The 15870-nt window shown below is 41.9% G+C and overlaps 2 protein-coding genes across 2 annotated transcripts; one reads left to right on the top strand and one right to left on the bottom strand.

Annotated features, from left to right (window-relative positions):
• Positions 1-1980: 1980 nt before the first annotated feature.
• On the bottom strand, positions 1981-4259 carry cdc26 (cell division cycle 26 homolog). Its single transcript, XM_084001401.1, has 3 exons — positions 4074-4259; positions 2824-2926; positions 1981-2270 (listed from the first exon to the last, which is right to left on the bottom strand). Exons 2-3 carry the CDS (start codon positions 2902-2904, stop codon positions 2058-2060), a joined length of 294 nt encoding a protein of 97 aa, XP_083857527.1. The 5' UTR covers positions 2905-2926; positions 4074-4259; the 3' UTR covers positions 1981-2057.
• Positions 4210-15577, top strand: prpf4 (pre-mRNA splicing tri-snRNP complex factor PRPF4). Its single transcript, XM_084001400.1, has 15 exons — positions 4210-4276; positions 5556-5765; positions 7156-7342; positions 9228-9315; positions 9464-9543; positions 9671-9764; positions 9869-9963; positions 11024-11082; positions 11234-11357; positions 12479-12568; positions 13333-13455; positions 14044-14151; positions 14236-14354; positions 15286-15392; positions 15485-15577. Exons 2-15 carry the CDS (start codon positions 5594-5596, stop codon positions 15569-15571), a joined length of 1533 nt encoding a protein of 510 aa, XP_083857526.1. The 5' UTR covers positions 4210-4276; positions 5556-5593; the 3' UTR covers positions 15572-15577.
• The last annotated feature ends 293 nt before the right edge of the window (positions 15578-15870 follow it).

The raw sequence follows: 15870 nt of genomic DNA, 5'->3' as shown, positions 1-15870 counted from the left end.
CTGCTCCGCCGTTCTAAAAATAGCTTGCACCGACAATTAAAGGTAACAAACCTACTGCTATGACTATAGGGATTATGGCAATGGGCCAATCTGCCAAAATGTTGAACTATCCCTTTAACGTTAAATCTGGAATAATGGGGCTGTTACTTTAGCATCTGGTCTGAGGATTGTTACATATCGATGAACAGACACTATTCTGGGATGAGACACTTAACGACGGATGTTTCAGTGTTTACATTAAAAACCTCAAATGGCCAAAAACTTTAAAAACTGAAACCTCCTCTATTTATTGTCAAATTGAAAAAAAAAAAAAAAAAGGAAATAAGCTCAATGTCGAGAAACTGAAACAGGTGACGGTCAAGACTTTAAGCCACACCCCCCCATCACTACAGTAACCATGGCGACGGATTAAAACACTAAAAAGTGGTTCCACCATGGAGGACCAACCAGCTGTCAGCACTAACATAAACTCTTGTTTATTTCTGTTTTTATTTATTATCTTTTTATATTTTTTATTCTTTTTTATGTTTGTTTTGAAAAAAATAATATACAAACTGTTGAAAACGTGGACTTTTATTTTTTGAAAACCACAACTGTCAATCATCGCACAGACCACGCCCACTCCGACTTATTCTTTATCTTCTTTAAGTGTTATTCCAGGAAATGTTTCCGACCGATCATGGACCAAAGTTGTTGCCACCAAACGTTTTACTTTAAAGGGATAGTAGCATTTTTTTTTAAAGTGGGGTTGTATGATCTACAAATAGCCCCTAAGTACTTTAATTGCAGTAGAAGACTCTCTGCACTCCTCCTGTTAGCAACGCCAGCCCATAATAGCCCTGCCCAGAGATTTACAACATACAGTGTTGTGAACAGACCCAAAGAAACGGCCTATTTTCGCGGCCTAAAAGAGGTTTTACCTGAAAAAAAAAATACACAGTTCCATTGTTCGCTATAATATAATTTTTTCCAGCCCTTCAAAGTGCAGGAAAAATGCAGTTTTTATTTGGACCTAACCAACTCGCGTATCCCTCCGCCCAGGGTTAGCGCCCGCCGATCAGCAGTTGGTTAGGTCCAAATAAAAACTGTGTTTTTCCTGCACTTTGAGGGGCTGGAAAAAATTATATTATAGCGAACAATGTAACTGTGTATTTTTTTCAGGTAAAACCTCTTTTAGGCCGCGAAAATAGGCCGTTTCTTTGGGTCTGTTCACAACACTGTATGTTGTAAATCTCTGGGCAGGGCTATTATGGGCTGGCGTTGCTAAGGGGAGGAGTGCAGAGAGTCTTCTACTGCAATTAAAGTACTTAGGGGCTATTTGTAGATCATACAACCCCACTTTAAAAACAAATGCTACTATCCCTTTAAAGATTGCAAAAAAGAATAACTAATTTTGTCTGAATATGTCAAAAGTTATTTATGTTTATTTGTTATAAATTTGAAAAAAGTCCTGATTGGTCATCACTTCCTGGACTGCGTGAGGGCGGAGTCTAAATGTTGATGTCAGAGCTACTGACTGTTACTGTAAATAAAGATGTTTTTACATATTTTTTTGTTAAATCATCTTTGGGTTTTTCTGTTTGTTTTTGTTTTGTTGGTTTTTTTTTTTTTTTTTACTTATCGCCTCTTTGTCTTTTATATTTGTTTAAGCTCTTTATAAAAAAATATTCTAGCATTTGTTATGAAAATAAATCATAAACAGTGTGACGGTTTCTAACATTTTTATCTTTAATTAAAAAGTAAAAACATTGAATATTATACAAGATTTATAATGTGTTTATTTTTCAACTTTTATAAAAAATTGTAAAATACTTTGCTAAATGTTTGTTTCCTCAAATTAAAACATCAAGATTTTATCAAATAAAAAAAGTATAAACACTGCATTTTTCAGTGAAGTAATTTGAATCAGACAAATTATAAACAAACCCTATATTTATATTTGGGGGTGGGTTGGGGGTCGGGGAATGAAAAACATCTTAGTACATCAGGTATATTTTTATTTCCAATATTTTATCGACAATTCAAAAACAGGTCAAACAGAAAACGCATCATCTTCATTAAAACTGTAAACTCCCGAATAGCGTGGGCAGAGTGGCAGGTTTGGGGTGGGGCTTGTAGCCGATCCGTTCGTTAATGAGCTCCGCCCTCGTCACTGTCGTTGAGGAGGACGATGAGGCCGAGGCGCCGCCCCCGATTATGTCGACGCTGATGACGGACGCCCCGCCCACTCCTCCTCCTGACTCCGCCTCCTCGCGCTGACGCTTCCTGGCCTGCGACAAAAGACAAGAAGAAAGATATAATTCTACTATATGATCAGAAAACGGTTAAGGGCAAGAACATTTTTTTCGTTGAATCTTTTAATTTATACGGGAAATACCACATTCACAAATGTAAATGGTCATAAAAATAAAAAAAACCAAACAAAACCAAGGATTCAGGAATTTAAAATAGAAATCCGCTACTAAATTCAAACACTACACGGTATGAAAGATGGAAAAGCTATAAAAACATTTGACATTTATAAAACACCAAAAACCTCTGTATGATTATTTGAAAAGATAACCGCTATTTTCAATTCAATTGTGTAAATAGATGTATATTTGTATATATTTAGTTTGTTTTGGTTATGGTTATGGTTTTTTTGGTTTCTTTGTGTGTGTGTGTGTGTGTGTGTATAGTATAAAATAACAAAAAAAAGACCAAAACATAAACAAAGGTACCAAAACCAAAAGTATTTGCTCAGTTTTTTTTTTTTTTAATCTTATGCTGAAGAATATTTATTGGTTATTGATCAGTAATGATCACAGATAGTAAATTTCAAACCTCAAGTTCCTTCTTGACGCTCTCAAACTCCTCGGTGTCGTCGATCTTCAGCTCCAGACGAGTGGGTTTCCTCCTCAACATCTTCTGTTTTCTTCTGTTGTTGCTGTGGAAACAGAATCGCAGACGTCACATCAGAACCAGTGTTGACGGGCAAAGAGACAACTTTATCTTCTCTGAACTATCCCTTTAATGCTTAACTAATGTGTGTACTTATTATGAAGCAGCAAGACCCTCCACATGTCCTGATTCAGATCAGGGCTCCAGACTTTTTTACTCTGAGCACAGTGGCCCCTAAAATTTTAGTAGCAGCAGAAAATTTAGGGGCACACACTGTAAAATTGACTTGCAAAGCAAATATTCACATTTACTTTTCATTCATAATCCTCACACACTTTGGCCTGACACCTGTAATGACAGATTCCAGATTTTTGAGTTGTCCCTTTCACATTTCACCAGTGTAAAAAAGAAAGAAAGAAAGAAAGAAAGAAAGAAAGAAGGTAGCTTCAATTTGCTGGTTGCACATGTGCAAGTAGATGAAAAGTGTGGGTAATATGTGAGGTAATTTGACTAGGTAGCTGCCCTCCTTGTCACTCCTGCACTCATCTGTACACAAAATAAACAGTAAAGGGGGAGAGGACACATCCTTGTGGTGAACCGGTGGACATAACTAAGTAACTAACTGTAAATACCATTTACAGAATTCCTCTGCTCTCTGTTAGTTAAAAAGTCTGACAACCATAAAAACAACCTGGTGGAGCAAATTAAATCAAGGTAAAATCACTGATTTAGCCTCCTAAGTAAAAGATGCAGCTGCAAAGGAAAAGTCAGCGAAGAGGAGACGTCACAAGCTGTTCCTCGTCTCTCCTAACAACAGTTACTATGCCAACAGGTTTCAATGCCAATGCTAAATAGATAGATAGTTAGTTAGATAGATAGAGAATACTTTATTCATCCCTAGCAGGAAAATTCAAGTTAGTCCTGGTAGCATGCATTTCTATGGTAGCATGTGGCACAAATGTATAACACTGCTTCTATGTACCACAGTGCACACACACCTGTAAACACACCTGTATAGACCGAGGCAGAGTGGCTGGGGGTAAACTGAAGCTAAGCTAACCGGCTAACGTCCGTTAAAACGTCTAAACGTAAGTCAGTTACGTAGAAAAATAACGGACGTTCCTTCCGGGTTTGTGCCACGCTCGTCCCCCTTGGTCGCGATAATAAAGGTGTGTGTTGTAAGTAACGTTTACCTGGCAGATGTGCCGTGGATTTCCCGGGTTTTTTCCCTTTCTCTCCTTCTGTTTATGTGTGTCTGGTGTGTGTTTGTGTTGCTGCTGCGACCGGAACAACAACCTTTGACCACCGGAAGTCCACCACGGCGTGTTGTTGACTTCCGGGTCACGTAGCAGAGCGAGAGAGAGAGACGCCACCGCTTCGTTTACAGACTCCGACTGTAAGTTTGTTATAAAAATTAAAACATTTAAAACACTGTCTTCATTACCTGGTCGTTAACACCTGTGGTGAGTCTGCTCAGGTGAATGGTACAGAGCCTCGTGCAGGACAAGTAGGCTAGGTGTTTGAATGCTAATGCTAATGCTAACACGTTGCTGCATCGTCTCTGTTTTTACTTTTTCATTTTGCTCATTTTGTTCTCCCGGATCTAAAGATCTGAAGACTTTAACGGAACCGGGTTGAACCGGGGTCGGTCCGTTTGATTCACCTGAACTATAATATCACAATATAAACCATATAACTCTTGTTATCAGTTCAGTCTGTTTCAATGATGTCAAACAAACTCAATCATTCAATGGGCAAAACTGTATAACACTTTAAGTTTGTCACAAGCTGGTCACAAATCGATCTATTAACATTTATTGAACAGACTAAAACTGACATTGTTTTAATTAGATATATTAATTTGAACAGCCAGCATTCTGTAAACGTTCTCAATATAATAAGAATATTATGAATGAAAATAATAATAACTTTGTTTTTCATTAACGGTGCCTTCAAGCAAATTAAGAATAGATGAGATATGAACAAGCTGGTGAAACTGTATTGTGATTTCAGAAAAGGGTGTAAAAACAACAACAGAAGGAAACACACATGCCTATTAGATAGCCCACTGTATATCATTCAGCCTTCTTTTCTCTCCTGTGTCATCTTGTCCATAACAAACAAGAGCTTGGTGTTTGTCAATCTATTGCTTTGTCACAACTGTGTGGTAGCTGTTGCAGTGTATTATGGGATTTTTAGTGTGAGCTATATATAGGAGGGCCATTAAAGGGATACGTCACCCAAAACCGATAATTCACCACTCACTGTCATGCCAAGGAAGGGTTTGGTGAACTTTCAGAGTCATCAAAACGCTTTAGGAGGCGGCGGATAGAGTTCACTTTTGAATCGTCCAAAACACACACTATGAAACATCCAGATACCTCCATACTGCTCGTCTGTACTGACCCAAGTGTCCTGAAGCTGCCACATGAAAAAGTTGTTTGGAAAAAATTTATGTGATCTCTGTTTTTATCCTTGTTGTAGCAGTAGCTCCCAGTGGCTCTATTGATGTTTGTGCGCATGCGCGAGATTTGCTGCCAGATGTTCATTCGTCGTTGTAAACAATTGGATGTTTGATGTAAACACGGAAGAACATCTCGCACAGCCACTGGAAGCTACTACTACAACTTTAACGACAGATTTCCTCACTTCTTTTTGTTTTTTCCCTCATGCAGTTTTCCAGCAGCCAAAGAAAAAGAAGAAGGAGGTTAAAATGTCGGACGACGAGGACATGATGCCGGCCGTGAAGAAGAGTCGCGTCTTCTACGGAAGCCTGGAGGAGAAAGAGCGAGAACGTCTGATCTCGGAGGCGGCGAGCAGCGCGACATCAGGCAGCGATGGCGTGAAGGCGGGGATCGAGGCGGGAAACATCAACATCTCCTCAGGTGGGTCAGGTGTTACAACGGTGTAATAAACTACAGGTGTGTGTGTGTGTGTGGTGACACCAAAGACGGTTTATAAACCAAGACCTTCCATGACCAGTCAGCTTCCTGTATGATGTCACGTGGGCTTCTGCACGGCCACGCCCCTTTAGGGAGACCAGAGGCAGCATAGAGTGTATTGACTCCAATGGGACAACTTAACGTGAACACCGATTATGGTCGAGTCTTTCTCCCCACAGTCACTGAACATTTTGGACTCATTTTTCACAAGCCACATCTCTTCTGAACATTTTGACACGAAAATGGCCATTTTCAGACGGACACATCAGGAGAAAATCCACTTTGTTCCAGACCTGTCTCTGTCTCTACGACACATTCTCGCGAGATTTGGCACAGATCTCCTAGGCAACGTCAAACAAACGGCTGCGAATTCCCGTGAAAATGATTTAAATTATTTTTGTCATGCTAAATATGACTGTTAGTAGTGTAAATATTTAATGTTATCATAAGAAAATATTAATATCTCACTTTCATCTACCTATTTCATCTACCTAACCGTGATTTGGCCACGCCCATTTAGAGAGACAGGAAGTGTAACCATTTCTATCATTGGAGCAGCCTCTCATGGAGTATCCTTCCATATATTGAATATCTTTGGTGACACTCAGTACGTTTACATGACACTTGAAAAAACCGAATTATTGCCTTAATCCGACTATAACTGGACAACTGAAGTGCATGTAAACACCTTAGTCCGACTGAAATCGGAGTTGAGAACTCCGATTAAGACACCCAGATAATGCGATTGGAATTCGATTTTCTCCGTCATGTAAACACCTTAATCAGAGTATAACTGGACAATGCATGTGTGCTGCTCCACAACAGTAGAGACGGCACCAAGTGGAGCAGAGAAGCCGCCCGAACCCCGCAAAGTACAGAGAAAAAAAACCCAACGTCAGCGCCGATTCAATGCATTTCACACAGCGCAACCAGCAAGAGTGTTTTATATAAAAAAATTAAATAAAAAGAGAGAGAGAGAGATGAAAAAAGGAAGCCCGTATCCTATTCTCAGCGTGAATCCGGCCCAGACTGACACGTCTGGTCGGGAACTGCAGTTGAGAATTTATTATTAAGCTTATAAGTTGTTTATATTCAGTTTTTTACAAGGTGACAGAAAAGTCAACAGGACAGGTGGGCGTACAAACCCGCTGAAACGACGGGTGACGCCGCATGAGGGGGCGGACCCCGTCAGTTATTCGATTTTCTCAGTTGCATGTATATTGAGACAAGGACAGAAGTCCGACTTGACGCCAAAATCGAATTTTGAGCATAGCTCGATTAAGCTCTGCATGTAAACGTACTGACTGAGTCTATTTCCCATGATGCATTGCAGGAGAGACTATGGAGATGGAGGAGCGGGTCAGCGAGCGGCAGCAGGACGCGCTCGCGGAGTTTGAGCGGCGGCGGCGAGCGCGACAGATCACCGTCTCCACTGACGACGCGGAGGTGAAGGCCGGTCTCCGGGCGCTGGGAGAGCCAATCACGTTGTTCGGAGAGGGACCGGCTGACCGCAGGGAGAGGTGGGACAATAAAGTTTTTACCTGACTGAAATGTTTCAGTGAACAAGTTTTAAATAAAAAACACAGGCTGTATTCAAAACCGCATACTATACTGCTAGTACGTACTGATTTGGCCAAAATGCAGTATGTACTATGCAAACAAAAGCAAAATCTGCAGTATGCGAAAAGTTCCCGGATGTCGTAGTGATTCGGGAAATATCTCCAGTGTGCATCTGACCAGTCTACATTGTGTACTGTATCCCACAATGCAATGCGCCCCTGACGTCTAACCGTAACCAAAGACGGTAGTGTAGCCGTGTACCTTAATTATAGTTTAATAAAAATAAAACTTAATGCAGACTGATCGGTTCATTGTAATGTGGTGATTTCTGTACATACGGAGCCCCGAGGCAGCGCTGCTCTTCTCTCCAATACACACCTGAAGCTTCACTTTTCATTCAAACAAACTAATGCTGCTGCCACAGTTGTTAGATTTCATCAATGAGACCAACATTTATCTCCTAAAAATAATTTAACCAGCCGGTGGTAAACCTCTAAAAACCTGCGGGTAAGTTGATTAGCGATCGTTTTCTCTCCTGGGATGACGACGGAGGTTGGCCGGACGAGCAGCTCTCCAGAGCGGCTACTGCCTCTGTGATGTCCCGGTCGTTACGGAGCTTCACTTCTCCGAAAAACATTGGAGCAAACTTTTAAACAGCCGTCATTTGGATAAACTGGCCGTATATTTGGGATCTTAACAGTTATGGCGCATTTCCACTAGCACGGCTCGGCTCGGCACGGCTCGGCTCGGCGCGCTATTTGCGTGTTTCCACTAGCACGCAGTACCTGCAACCAGGTACACTTTTGGTATCACCTCAGCCCTGGTTCCAAGCGAGCCGAAGCGTTACTAAAACGTGAGGGGATAAATGTTGGTCTCATTGATGAAATCTAACAATTGTGGCTGTAGCAGAAGTTCGTTTGTGGTAAGACAGAAGAGCAGCACTGCCTTGGGGTCTGTACGCACAGAAAACACCACATTTACATCAATAAATAAATGTTTTACAATGAACCAGGCCGATCTCAGAGCTGGTAGACTCTCCGGTAAGGCATATTGAACGGTTAAATGCCGTTAACGGGACGAGAGAGCAGTCAAAACGGCGGTTTAAAGCTAGCTACAGCGAGGGTAGGTTCACTTCCTGTTTACAAAGTAAAAGCACCAATTCTATCGTAATGGCTTTCCTTATGAAAAAAGGCAACGGGTATTTTATTTTGTGAAAATAACCGGAAGTGCGTTGCTCACTACGGCTAGCTTTAGTAACGCCGACTTCGTTGAAACAAAATTGTAAACAGCTGGTATTTTGTCAGATTTTCAACACGTTGGGGATCTAAACGACTACTTTCTCGCCTGAAAATGTTTCAAATGTTGCTAAAGTTATATATTTACAGAGTTTAGAGCGTTGCTCGGCGCCGTGTAAATGACGTCACGGCGGCACTAGTGATACTCAGTTGTAATGGAAACACAACCAAACCGAGCCGAGCCGAGCCGTGCTAGTGGAAATGCGCCATTACTTTCTCGCATTAAAAATTTAAAAAACTTAATAAAGTTACATAATTACAGCGCTAGAGCGGGAAATAAAACAGCTTTTCGTCTGTTTTACAGCTACTGCTACCGGTTGCTGTGAAATGCATTCTGGGAAACTCGTATACTGCATACTGCGGCGTCGGTCTGCTGAAGTAGTATACTGAATCCCACATTCAGTATGCAGTATACAGTATACTAACGCAGTATGTAGTAGGCAGTACGGTAGTATGCGGTGTCGAAAACAGCCACAGTTTGATTTCAACCGACGAGGAAACAGGACGTTTGTTTTCAGAGTAAAGTTTGTTGTTTGTTGTTTGTGTTCAGGCTGCGAAGCGTCCTGTCGGTGGTCGGACCGGACGCTCTGAAGAAGTCGAGGAAAGACGAAGAGAGAGCGAAGAGGTCACATGAGGAGGTCGGCACACACACACACACACACACACACACACACACACACACACACACACACACACACACACAAACACACACTGGGGTACACACTAAGTACACACAAATACACACTGAAGCACTAAAGTACACACCTTCTCTCCGACCAATCACAGTGCCAGCAGACGTGGTACCACGAAGGCTCCGCCTCCTTGAGAGACGCTCGGCTCTGGTTGGCCAAGTACTCGCTCCCACGGTGAGTCAGCAACACACACACACACACACACACACACACACACACACACACACACACACACACACACACACACACACACACATACACACGTGGTAGGGGATCTGATTGGCTGTGATTGGTCCATCAGTGCGATGCAGCGTTTGGAGGCTGCTCGTGATCAGAAGGACATCGCCGAGGCGACCAGGGCGATCCGTCAACAAGAGCTGCACAAAAGTCTGAGGGTGAGACGGAGTTCACTTCCTGAACGAGATGCTGTGATGATGTCATCAGAGCGCTGTGTTTTTTTATTCACTTCCTGTCTCTTCTTCTTCTTCTTCTTCTCCAGAATCTGAACAACTTCTGCAGTCAGATCGGTGACGATCGTCCAATCAGCTTCTGCCACTTCAGCCCCGACTCCAAGATGCTCGCCACCGGCTCCTGGTAACAAGCCACGCCCACTGCTAGCATTAGCATTAGCACATAAAGATTTTTTTTAACACAAAACATTATATGAACAATGACATACTCAATCATAAGCATAATTCCTAACATTTTAAAGTAAATTCACACCTCCTTTGATATTCCAAACCGAAAAACGATTGCAACAAATTTAAATCTACTTTTTATAAATTCATTTGAGGGCTAAATAGTATTATTCACTTACTACTTATTCATAGTTTTAAAATGTACTTCTTTACACTTTTGGGGAATTGGGAATTAAAGGGACAACGAGGAGTTTTGGAAAAGCGAAGCGTTTTCACACTACATTTATGAGCCTCCGTGCACCGTGAAATTCTTTGACCGGCGCAAGACAGACTCATGTTTTCATTCATCAAGAATTAAAGTCAGAGGTTCGAAGACGATCACATACCGTCGTAGTTCGGCTGCGTTATTCTCATGACTCGCCGGGCAGTGCTTGCGAAACCGAAAGTAAAGAAACGCTGGTCGGCTCGCCCAGCATTTCCGCCACCACTAATAATAACAAAATAACGATAGAGACAAAACCATAGATTTATCGAAAATGGGCCCATTAACAAGTGGTAACGTAGATTCATCCACATTAATATGAGACTTTTATTGTCGCGGAATTTTTCGTTCTGCCGCTGGAGAAACTCCTCGTTGTCCCTTTTAATAAGCATTTTGTTTTGGCTAGTTGATATTTCAGATTTGTTATAATCTCTAAGAGTGAGTGTGTTAAAAACATACAGATGGGGCGGTGCGTGGCGCAGTGGTTAAAGCGGCCGCCCCATGTAGAGGCTGCGGTCCTCAACGCAGGCGTCCCCGGTTCGAATCCCGCGTCGGGCAGACCTTTCCTGCATGTCATTCCCCCTCTCTCTGCCTCCCCCTTTCCTGTCTATCTCACTGTGTGCTATCAGATAAAGGCAAAAAAGCCCAAAAAAAAAACATACTTTAAAAAACATACAGATTAAACATCGTCGCCTCAGCGTTGACTTTATCAGGATGAAGCTAATGCTAACATGCTAACCCCCCCCCCCAACAGGAGCGGCCTGTGTAAGCTGTGGTCCGTCCCCGACTGCAACCTGATCCGCACGCTCAGAGGTGGGAGGAGCTTCTCACTGTCAATCCATTGATTATTGGTTATTGATCATCAGTCAAAACTGTTTATATGTTTATGTGTTTGTGGTTGTTATTCATTATGTAACCGAGGCTCCTCCCCCTGTCTCTGTCCCTGCTCTCTGATTGGCTGAAGGACACAACACCAACGTGGGCTCCGTCGTCTTCCGCCCGCAGGCCGGCGTCTCTCTGGAAGAAGCCGACGTCAGTTTGGCCTCGTGTGCGGCCGACGGCTCCGTGAAGCTGTGGAACCTGGAGAGGTGAGGGGGGGGGGGGTCTTCCTGCCCTTATATGGTCGTCCTGTCGCAGTATAATGCTGCGTTCAAGACAACTCGGAAGTCGGAAAAAAACGAGCTCCGAGTTGTAAAAAATGAATTGAACGGCGCCGAACTCGGAAATTACAGGTCGGGATACATATCAGAGCTCCGACTTTCCAACTTGACGTCACCAGGGTTCGTACGGATCCTTAAAAAGTCTTAAAAGGCATTGAATTCATTAATCTAAAAACAAGGCCTTAATTGGCATTAAAATGTCTTAAATCAAATTTTCCAAAGTCTTAAAAATGTTAACACTTGGCAAGTGGTATTTTATGGTTGTAATTAGTCTCAAATCTCAAAATAATTGGTAACATTTCGACATAGAGAAGTTAGTGGCGGCCGTCAACGCTAAATTTCTCACCGCCAACAGCTCCCGAGTCAGTGTTTTTTAGTTTTTTCCAGACTTTTTATGCATTTATTTTGAAAGGACAGCTGGAAAGAGACACTATCCAATATTCATGTAGCAGTCACTTTACCTTGGATCACATAGGAAAGTGGGTCAAATTGTCCCTAACCCTCTGTAATTGATGTGGTGACGTTTTTTTCTTTTTTCTGCATTTGTGTTTATTATGAAGTTGGTCTTAAATTTAATTTGGCTTAAACTGTAGGAACCCTGGTCACGACAACATCAAAACATGGCAGCCCTCGTCTTAAACGGTTAGAATTTAGACATTTTAATTTATTTGTTGAGGCTTGAATGCATATTTTTGTGTATTATTGCAGTAGCCTATATGAAACACGTTTATATTAAGCTGTGATTGTTGTATGGTGTGAAATTGTGGTCCTCGTATGTGACGAAAATAACGTTTAATGGTTATCAAGGCGTCTCTCCTCCAAAATAAACATAATTTACTGTTGCATTTATTTTCCATATTCAGCTGTGAGCCCCATTAATACGCCAAACTTCCTTCAGGTATCCATGTTTTTTTTTTCCCGAGTTCCTGCAGCGTGAATGCAATGATGTCGGAAGTCGGACATTTTCGAGTTGGGATTTCCAACCTCCGAGTTGTCTTGAACGCAGCATAAGTATGGTAGTAGTATAACATTATGTCTTGTTGCCATAGTGACGAGCCGGTGGCGGACATCGAGGGTCACAGTGAGCGAGTGTCCCGGGTGACGTGGCATCCGTCCGGACGGTTCCTGGGAACGACCTGGTAAAACAACAACAAAGGCTTTTATTTTGAAATTGTCTGTAATTGTCTGTTACTATAGCGTTAAGTTGCGTTTTGGTTGCTAGGTAACGGATCTTTGACTTTTCCTCCTCGTCTCTTTTATGTCGCCTTTGTTGTTTAATCATCCTTCTGTTCAGTGTTTACACGTTTTAATCAGTAAATGAAGTTTTATATGAAGCTCCAACGTTTTTGTGTACACTGTACTAATCAAAGTTATTATAGTTTTAACATATAAATTTAGGTTTTTTGATTTTTTTTAAATTTTAGTTAAGTTTTAGTAAGATTAACAAGTGATCACGTTTTTAATGGTTGTTAAGGTTTTAGTTTAGTTTTTATTTAGTTTTAGTCTTAGTTGTTCAGGTTTTACCAGAAAGCCTCTGAGACTCTGTAGATGAACATTTTAGTTGCATCCATCCCATAATGTTCCCATCAGTTCCTCATCAGATTCCATTCACTCTTATCTCCCTGTGGGTCGTACTCCAAGTCGTCCCATATTGAGCTGCAGCTTTAGACATCTCTAAGAAAAACTACAACTAAGCTGATGTTATCTGACTCTACTTTAGTTTCAGTTTGTCATTGTTCATTGAAGTTTTTATTTAGTTTTCCTCTTTGGAAAAAATGTCAATTTTAGTTTTATTTCAGTTTACGTAATTGTTTTTTCACTGCTAGTTTTAGTTTTAGTGAACTATAATAACCCTGTTACTAATACGTACTGTGTGTGTGTGTGTGTGTGTGTGTGTGTGTAGCTACGACAGCTCGTGGCGTCTGTGGGACCTTCAGGTCCAGGAGGAAATCCTCCATCAAGAAGGTCACAGCAAAGGAGTCCACGACATGACCTTTCACCCTGACGGATCGCTGGCTGCTACCGGGTACTGACCAGTCTAATTATTATTATTATTATTAATACTAATACTACCATTACTGTGCAGAGGCAGTGGAAGATGAAACATTCTTCAAAAGACAAAATTACAGATGGCACATTCCCTTTACATTTTAAACAATATACTGTATGTTTATTTTATTTTCGTCTTTTACATTTTCAAACTAACAGAAAAGTAAAAGGTTAGGCCCCCTGCATAGTTAGTAGCTAGTAGCCCCCCCCCCCTTTTGGAAACTATCACAATGTATAGTAAATATCTTGTCTGATGCCTTGGTCAATGTTATCTGAGAGCTCAAGTCTCTGGGTTTCCCATTCTTTAGCAGGCTGCTGCTTTGTTTCCATTTTTCACTGTAGAACTGTAGAAAACTAAAATAATAATATAATATAAATAAAATAAAACACTGATATTGATTAAAATATTGAAAAAGATAGATTCTCTGTAACTTTATGCCTTTTGGAGATCATTTCATCTTCCACTTGAGGAACTGTTTCACATTAACAGACAAACTATTACACAACACTGTAAATTTACATTGTGTCTCTGACTCCGCCCCCTCTCTGTCTGTGGTCCAATCAGAGGGCTGGATTCGTTCGGCAGGGTGTGGGACCTCCGGACCGGCCGCTGCGTCGTTTTCCTGGAGGGTCACCTGAAGGAGATCTACACGCTGCACTTCTCCCCCAACGGGTCAGCCAATCACAGAGCAGCAGCACGGTCACAACAGCCAATCAGAGCAGAGCTGTTATTTAACGCGTCGTTCTGTTCTCGCAGGTATCACCTGGCGACAGGAAGTGGCGACAACACCTGTAAGGTCTGGGAGCTGAGGAACAGGAAGTGTCTGTACACAGTCCCCGCCCACCAGAACCTGGTCTCCGCCGTCCGCTTCCAACGTAACCACAACTTCTTTAAAGGGAGACGCCAACATTTTTTTTTTTTACGTGTCTTGCCTCACTCCCGAGTCCATGACCAGCAGATAGACACCATCCTTTTGACTGTGCGTGCAGTAACGAGGGAGATAGAGCCGTATCGCCCGTAATTAGCTTAGCTCAAACACTGGAAGTGTATAGGTAGTGTTAGCCTGCCTCCACCTAAAGTCATCAGAGAAACTCTTCAGCAACTCTAAACGGACCGATCTTCGTCTCAGAGCTGACAAAACTCTCCGGTAAGGCATCTTGAGCGGTCAAATGCCGCTAACGGGACGAGATCGGTCAAAACGGAGGGTTCAAGCAAAGACGGTTAATTTTGGTTCAAGCTAGCTACATCGAGGGTAGGTTAGCTTCCTACTTCAAAGTAAAAGCACAAATTCTATCGTCATGGTTTTCTGTATGTAAAGGGCAACGTGTGTTTTATTTTGTGAAAGTAACCGGAAGTGCGTTGGTCACAATTCGCAGAATTCGTCCGAACAAAATTGTAAACAGCTGGTATTTAGACAAATTAACGACACACTGCTGATCTAAACGGCTACTTTCTCACCTAAACATGTTTGAAATGTCGATAAAGTGATATATTTACAGAGTTTAGAGCTAAAATGAAACCAGCTTCTGAGTGCTGATCTCGGCTCCGGTAGGAGGCAGGCTAACACTACCCATACACTTCCAGTGTTTGAGCTAAGCTAATTACAGGCGATACGGCTCTATCTCCATGGTTACTGCACGCACAGTCGAAAGGATGGTGTCTATCTGCTGGTCATGAGGCAAGACACGGAAAAAAAAATGTTGGCGTATCACTTTAAAACTTTATTTTTCTTCATTTCAATGTTAAAATGTTTGTTTGTATTTCCTGTTTGTATCTGTGACCTCACTTCCTGTCTTGTATGTGTAGCCACGGACGGTCACTTCCTGTTGACCGGAGCGTACGACAACACAGCGAAGGTCTGGAGTCACCCGGGCTGGACGCCGCTGAAGACGCTCGCCGGACATGAGGGGAAGGTACACGGCAACGCTGCGATCTGATTGGTCCATTTGGCGGCGGCTGCTGCTGATTGGTTGGTTTGGAGTTTAACATGTGCTCTTGTTTCCAGGTGATGGGCGTCGACGTGTCGCCTGATGGGAAACTGATCGCGACCTGCTCCTACGACCGGACCTTCAAACTCTGGCTGACTGAGTGATGTCACAGTAGCAGGGTTTTTTTTGTTTTTTTTTGTTGAAATATCAAATGTTTTTCGTTCTTTTTTATGTAATAAAAATTTACATTTTTGAATCGTCTGTTTTGTTATTTGAGTCGCAGCTTTAACAACAAACGACCCGATTATTAGAGAGAAATAAAACGACGTGAATCAGAAAGTTAAAGTCAAAAAGTCACATTTATTTATTTATTTATTTATCATTTATTACAAACAAGGAGAGGTCACACGCACATCCGTACCAAAACTTTGGGCAGGTGCTGAGCCAAAAAATGCAAGAATTA

Source organism: Trachurus trachurus (assembly GCF_905171665.1).
Source record: "Trachurus trachurus genome assembly, contig: scaffold_125_arrow_ctg1, whole genome shotgun sequence".
NCBI classification, from domain to species: Eukaryota; Metazoa; Chordata; class Actinopteri; order Carangiformes; family Carangidae; genus Trachurus; species Trachurus trachurus.
This window is presented reverse-complemented; position numbering and strand designations above follow the sequence as displayed.

Excerpts from the sequence above, each read along its gene's own strand:
- cdc26 (XM_084001401.1), bottom strand. The coding sequence starts at position 2,904 with ATGTTGAGGAGGAAACCCACTCGTCTGGAGCTGAAGATCGACGACACC. Across the intron at positions 2,271-2,823 it reads GCGTCAAGAAGGAACTTGAG|GCCAGGAAGCGTCAGCGCGA; the intron begins GTTTGAAATTTA and ends CTTTTGTCGCAG.
- prpf4 (XM_084001400.1), top strand. The coding sequence starts at position 5,594 with ATGTCGGACGACGAGGACATGATGCCGGCCGTGAAGAAGAGTCGCGTC. Across the intron at positions 9,765-9,868 it reads AGCTGCACAAAAGTCTGAGG|AATCTGAACAACTTCTGCAG; the intron begins GTGAGACGGAGT and ends CTTCTTCTCCAG. Across the intron at positions 13,456-14,043 it reads GGATCGCTGGCTGCTACCGG|AGGGCTGGATTCGTTCGGCA; the intron begins GTACTGACCAGT and ends TGGTCCAATCAG.